The sequence below is a fragment of the Gasterosteus aculeatus genome, chromosome 5 (genome assembly GCF_964276395.1).
Source record: "Gasterosteus aculeatus chromosome 5, fGasAcu3.hap1.1, whole genome shotgun sequence".
Lineage (NCBI taxonomy): Eukaryota > Metazoa > Chordata > Actinopteri > Perciformes > Gasterosteidae > Gasterosteus > Gasterosteus aculeatus.
The window spans coordinates 13,318,809-13,325,412 of NC_135692.1; the positions used below are offsets into that span (position 1 = coordinate 13,318,809).

General features: G+C 46.6%; 1 protein-coding gene across 2 annotated transcripts in view; it reads left to right on the forward strand.

Moving 5' to 3' along the window:
• The window catches only part of tdrd1 (tudor domain containing 1), a 9,127-nt gene extending 2,772 nt beyond the window's left edge, over positions 1–6,355 (forward strand). For both annotated transcript variants that reach the window (XM_040176671.2, XM_040176672.2), the window contains exons 10-25: positions 50–215; positions 314–397; positions 682–858; positions 937–1,044; positions 1,591–1,761; positions 1,900–2,154; positions 2,334–2,465; positions 2,611–2,718; positions 2,963–3,127; positions 3,448–3,786; positions 3,882–3,998; positions 4,069–4,197; positions 4,848–5,015; positions 5,098–5,517; positions 5,672–5,715; positions 5,900–6,355. In XM_040176671.2, the coding sequence (XP_040032605.2) occupies positions 50–215; positions 314–397; positions 682–858; positions 937–1,044; positions 1,591–1,761; positions 1,900–2,154; positions 2,334–2,465; positions 2,611–2,718; positions 2,963–3,127; positions 3,448–3,786; positions 3,882–3,998; positions 4,069–4,197; positions 4,848–5,015; positions 5,098–5,517; positions 5,672–5,715; positions 5,900–5,980 (2,664 nt within the window). In that variant the 3' untranslated portion in view covers positions 5,981–6,355. The remainder of the gene's footprint in view (positions 1–49; positions 216–313; positions 398–681; positions 859–936; positions 1,045–1,590; positions 1,762–1,899; positions 2,155–2,333; positions 2,466–2,610; positions 2,719–2,962; positions 3,128–3,447; positions 3,787–3,881; positions 3,999–4,068; positions 4,198–4,847; positions 5,016–5,097; positions 5,518–5,671; positions 5,716–5,899) is intronic.
• Positions 6,356–6,604: the final 249 nt, after the last annotated feature.

The window sequence follows — 6,604 nt, forward strand, 5'->3', positions numbered from 1 at the left end:
TTTGATTAGTTGTACAAATGGCATCATGATGTGCGTCCATTCCTTTCAGGCAATGCAGTGCCGTATCAGCGGGGTGGTGCCAACGGCTGGCAGCTGGTCGTCAGAGTGTTGTATTTTAGTGAAACCGCTTTTGGCCGGCAAGATTTTGACCACTAGGATGGTGGAAACACATGAAGATGGTTGCACACATTCTGTGGATATCACACTTCCTATGGGTAGGAGTTCGGAATGCTGATAAACAATGACGTGTCGATGTGACAGGGAACCAGGCCATAAACCCAACTTTCGTTCTTTCTTTTTTTTTTTTTTTAAGGAAAGAATTTAAGCAGGTTTCTCCTTGATCACGGTTATGCAGAGGAGGAAGCTGTCAACACAGCACCCACTAAGAAGGAAATAGGTAAGCCATATGTATACAACCACACATGTGAAATCAGACTGCAGACCAGGGATGTGGCACAGCTTGGGAGAATAACTGCATGTCCATTGTAACGTCAGACAGTTTACTGAAATGTGTTATTCCTTAGTCCTTTGCTAAAGTAATACAAGGAATTTAGCTACTGGCAACATGAAATGTGATTCAGCATCTGATATTTTTTGTGCTTTTTTTCATCGATTTTTAAAACCACAAAACCCGTGTCGATCCATATATATTTGCTGATGTAAAAGTTAAATTCCCCTCAGACGCTATGGTGACTGCGTCTTTGGACAACTTCAGACGTCTCTCCGATGGAAAAGATGACAACACTTGGGCTCAGCTACCAGAGCCACTGACACAGGCAGTGGGGGACGCCTTCTACGTTTTGATCACCCACTTCCAGTCACCCAGCGAAATGATTGTACAGAAGGTCGAGAACGCCGGTGAGTACAGTTTTGATCTGGTAGGCGCAACCCAAGACCTGGACTTGCCCGTTTCACCCGAGAGCTCTTTGTCTTCAGGAGTGATTCGGGAGTTGCAGCTGAAGCTGCGGGAACACTGCTCTCAGGCCCCAGCGCCTCAGAACTTCAGGCCGGCCCCGGGCACAGTTTGCTGCGCACAGTTCTCAGGTACACACACACGTGAATACTTAAAACGTGTAAAACGAGCGCCACACATATTTTTAAGGAGATGAGTGTTCGACCTGGTGTATTAAATTATCACAGAAACCTACGGATTTGATCATTTACAATTTGTAAGTAAAAACATATGAAATCAGAGGGCTGTAAGAATAGGCTGTATTATTCACACGGTTTAAATCATTTTCGATAAATACAAGTCGACAATAACTTCTCATCTCGTAGGATGATGTCCAAATCAGGGAGTAAAAACAGAAAATCGAAATTGTAAAATTTATTAGATTCCCATCAAAGCTCTGATCCAATCTCAACCGGAACAGAGTGATCAGCTACAATAACTGACAACACCCGTGTGGGTTATCAATGGCTGTATGATTTGAAAAAACCCCGCTAATTTGTAGATTCAATGGGAGTTTTGTTTGTGTCTACATTTCTACATTAAGCTTTCAAGCCAGTGTCATAGAGTATAGTATCTAATTGGTACTTTCCTGTGGCGTGCTTTTTAAATCCGAGCTAATCCTGTGTTGTTGCTTTCAGAGGACAAACAGTGGTACAGAGCCAAAGTTTTGGGTTATTCATCAGAGGAACGCATCTGTGTTGGCTACCTTGACTTTGGCAACTCTGAGGAAGTGGACTTGGCCAACCTGCAGCCTATCAGCACTTCCCTACTGGCCATGCCAATGCAAGCTATACCTTGTGGTCTAGCAGGTAGCGTATTCAACTCCAAACACAATGTAACTGGTTAGAACTTATACACATGGTGTTCATTTGACTCAAATTTCAAAATGCACATTTGTGTCCTTCTGAAACTGCCTCTCAAACATCTGTCTTTGGGCCCCTTTCCAGGTGTGCGACCAGTTGGGGAGAGCTGGACAGAAGACTGCGTGCTGGCTCTGCAGCGGAGGGTAGTGAACCGAATACTGCGCATCGAGATCACGGGAGAACATGACGGCAAGCTGCTAGTGACCATGATCGACGAGGCCAGCGATCCTCAGGCCAACATGGCCGAGCTGTTGAGCTCTGCTGGCTTCGCCGTTCCGGTCCCCACCATTAGTGACCAGCAGGCGGACCAGACAGCCAGTGCTGCTGTGGACCCCCAAGGTGTGAGGTGTATGAAATCAGAGTCATGTAAATCTTTCAACATTATATTAAATGTGGCTAGTAGTGTGTATTTTTAAGAAAATGTTATGATTTATCTATTTGGCTCTAAAATGCCGAGAGCAAGCGGGCGGACAGGAATGTATTGATGTAGATTTTTGTGTCATGAATGTGCTGTTCAGAGCCTACCGCCGCCTGTGAGCCTCTGGTGTGGTCTTGCACTCGGCTTCCCTGTGATGGCCAGACAGTGGCACTGCTCGCCAGCGTCGTGGAGAACCCTCAAGAGTTCTACTGCCGCGTCAACAACCCCACAGGTATGTGCGGTCTGTTCTTCCCAGAGAATCTTCATTCCTCTTCAAAATCTTTTGGAAAAACTAACATATTATACTGAGTTTGTGATTGTTTGAGATGTCTGGATACTGGCATATAACCTTTCCTCATTTTATGTGTCTCTTTTAGACCATCAGCAGCTGATAGAGCTGGGAGCTGAGTTGAAGGAGCATTGTGAGGCAAAGGCGTCACCTTTTGTACCCAAAGTAGGGGAGCCCTGTTGTGCCATGTTTCCTGGTGAGTTTATTGTACCACTTGTATTTAACACACTCTTAAGACGTGAAATACTTTGTACATTGGCATAGGAGTCAAAACAAGGTTATGCTTTGGGGTTGATTATTAATGCCAACGAGTTTGCTTTTACGAAATGGTGCAGTTGTGAATCACATCTGTAACACTGTTTGCCAACCGCCTTGAATCATGTTTTCTTTTGTCTGTTTTGAGGGATTTAGTTGTATGAAATGTCCTTTTTGCTCCACAGGCGATGGAAAGTGGCATCGGGCGATGGTGATGGGTCTGTCGGAAGACGTGTCTGTCTACTTTGTGGACTATGGTTACAGCATGAAAGTTGAAAAGAACCACCTTCGATCCATTACAGCCCGACTCCTGACTCTACCCTTTCAGGCTATTTGCTGCTGGCTCACAGGTGTGTGTGTGTGTGTGTGATGGAGGGTGAAAGTGTTAACTTCAGTTACTGAAACATTTTAAGGCCTTTTTTCAAATTAACTGCATTCTTATTCAGCCACCAAGAGATCCTCTTTGTTTTTTTCTGTATTGTGGTGTATTTAGGAATTCCTGACTGAAACTATGGTATTACAAGCCGTATTACACGTTCTTTGGCATATTCAGCCATGGGATGGTTCATGTTTTTGGCTCAAATTGAAATAATAAGACTCTAGTCTTGAATAGTTGGACAAAGGGTACCTAACAATACGTTTCTCACAAAGTGTGTGCGTTTGGTCTCAGGTGTGGAGCCTGTGGGGTCAGAGTGGACCAGTGAGGCCATGCTGTACTTCGATAGGCTGGTGGATGGCAAGCAGCTTTCTGCACGTGTCCTTTCCGTCACCGATCAGGGTTACGGTTTGAAGCTGGAAAGCAGTGGGAAGGATGTGGCAACTGCCCTCATCTCTGAGCAACTGGCCAAAGTTCCTGGGGCGCTAGAAGCAGAAACTGTCTCTGGACACACGCACCAAGCAAAAGGGCAGGAAAATGACCACAGCCCAAAACATGCACACTCCAACCAGGCGACCGGAGTCAGTTTGAAAGAAATGCCAACCGAGGACCGGCTTCCAACGCCATCAAAAGGTCTGCTGGACGGCACGTGTCCTGTAGATGCAGTGCAATCGTTGACGTTCTGAGGACTCCTGTTTTAAAATTGTGTTTTTTTCATCTTGTTTCAGCCCCTGGTTTCCCAGTGGACTGGAAGGCAGTGGAGCTGCCTCTCAACACCCCCTTTCAGCCTCGTGTTGCTGCTATCAGCGGCCCTTCTCTCTTCTACCTGATCGTTCCCGTTCAGGGTCAGTAGGTGCTCAACTGGTAAACGTCCTGTGCACCTTCCGGTCGTAACTGCCGTGTGTTGTTGTGCAGTGGACCAGCAGAAGCTTCAGGAGGTGATGACAGAGCTGGCCGCCTACTGCTGCGACATTCCGGCCTCTTTGTCCTCCAGTGTCTCGTGCAAACCGGCTGTTGGAGCTGCCTGCTGCGCCCGGTTCTCTGGTGAGGAACTTGCATTTTCATAAATGCATTTTCGACATCATCATTAAAAGATCACATGCAGGAGACCGATCAGCCGATCCATCGTTGAGGCATCACATTCAGAAGAAACAGACGAGTAATCAGCCACCATGAATTCCATCATCCTGTTTGTATGTTCCGTCTCTGACTGTTTGTGTTGAGCGCCCACCTGCTGTTGTTGCCTCTGCAGACGGAAGCTGGTAATTTGGTGGCTGCTAGTCGATGTAATTACACAGCGCGTGTTGAGGAGCGGTTCTTCTTTAAACATAGTACACAAGTAGGAGACTAGAGCCTGGCATACATTCCGCAGCTAACAACAGGGTTTGTTTTAATGGAGTTTTGACTGCTGTCTATGGTTTGTAGCAGGTAAAGGTGATGTGTTAACAGGAAGTTCATTTTTAACTTGCATCAGAATGATTCTGAACAATTCTCTTGACATTGTGACACATTAGCATTAATAAAATGCACCAGCAGGGAAAAGCTTAGTTTGATTGATGAAAGTTTGAGTGCAGCTTGATCTTGGTCTCCTAAAGCTGTGGGCGACCTACAGTTACTGGGCTAGCCTGGAATTGCTAGCTGGGTTAGCTTCACTTTCATCTCCGCTCTCCCTTTTTTATTCTTTTTTGAATCAGCCGACAACAACTGGTACCGTGCGGTGGTCGTTGAGGTCGGCGAGAATGAGGCGAGTGTCATCTACGCAGATTACGGCAACGCTGAGAAAGTGTCGTTCTCCCGTATCCTGCCCATCCCCATGAGCCTGCTGCAGCTCCCCTTCCAGGTCACCCGGTGCACCCTCAACGGTGACGAGTTCTTGTTATATTATTTCTCCGTTCAAGCTAAACCATAAGTGTATTTATTGTAATCGTTCCTCTTCGTTTCCAGGTAACGAACACTTGCCTGCAAACCTTCCGGACCTGCTGTTGAGTGGCTTCCTCGCCACGGTCCAGTCCTTCAATGGCACTGAAAACGTGCTGACACTCGCTCTGCCCACTGAGAACGGCGGGCGACTCGTCTCCGCCATGATCCGGGATGCCCCGAAGGCCGAGGCCACGAGCAGTCCTCGCACACCCGCCGCCCAGAAGGTCGACCAAACTGACGACCCGGCCTCTGCTGCTGCTGCTGCTGCTGCTGCCGCCGCCGCCGCCGCCGCCACTTCAGCTGCACCTGAGGGCCTCCGGTCCAAATCTGGAACCCAAAAGGGGCTTGAAAGTACAGCTGCTGCCACCGGCCCCCCCGTGGATCCAGAGCCGGAACCTCAGACTCCGCAGCAGAAGAAAAACACGTCAGCTGTTGCGCTCAACGGTTGGTCAAATCAAATTTTTGGGCTAGTCTGAACTGTTACGTCTGCCAATGACCGCCAAACTCAAGACTAATGTCCCACACAACGCCCATCTGACTTTAGTTTGACTGATTTATGATTTGTGATGAATGACTTCTGTTTCTATTTGAACCTCAGATCCTCAGACGTCGAGCTGCTGCTGTCTAAAGCTGACCACAAAGGTCAGGGCAGTTTTCACTGTTTTTGGAAAGCATCTCGAGTTTGTTATTTTCCTTAGTGAAGCTATGAGTTGTTAACCGTCTTTGACATACTCCAGCAGGACACAACAATGTATTTGGCCAAAACTGAAGAGATGAAGTGTAAATGAATACCTTTTTTTTTTTTTTTTTCACCACCCTTTCACAGATTGACGACTTGGAGCGGTTGATGCAGCAGCAGCTTTCTCTCATCAAACTGTTGGTGGGACAGAAAGAAATTAGATTTTAATTTCAATAAGTTACAAAGTTATTCAGATCAATCCTGTTCATTTGTTTCTTTCATGGAAGTTAACTTTCAATACAGCATGTCATTTTAATTCTGCCTACCTGTTCCACATACTGCCATCCAGGTTTTAATTTGTTGCTTTCATTTTATGTTCACTAAACAGTCACTCTGTTCTGGGCTTTTTATGTTTTTAACCTGCGGTTAAATTCCAGTCCTTTTTTTATTTAGATGCATCTCTGTAGGTTTGCAGTGAGTGTTGTTCTCCTTCAGCTGCTGTGCAGAGCTGCCATCTGTTCCTCAGTTCACTCCTAATCACCCGCTCAAGATGGGATGTCCTTCCTGATTTATGTTCAACATAAAAGCTTCTGTGACATCAAAGTTCAGTGTTGCGACGTTCTTGACCGAATAATAACTTTTTTTCTGAGTGCTCAGTTCATACAAACACAGTTCATACAATGCAAATACTTAAGTCAAGTCAAACGCAAGTAAATCCAATGGGCAGCTCGAGCTGCTGTGTGCGCTTTGAGAAGACAGACCGCGCCCCCCCCCCTGTACAGGTACATGAGAGGTGGGCTTGGCGAGGAGGTGGGGTCTCTGCTCGGACGTGTGTTCGCAGAACGCCCCGAC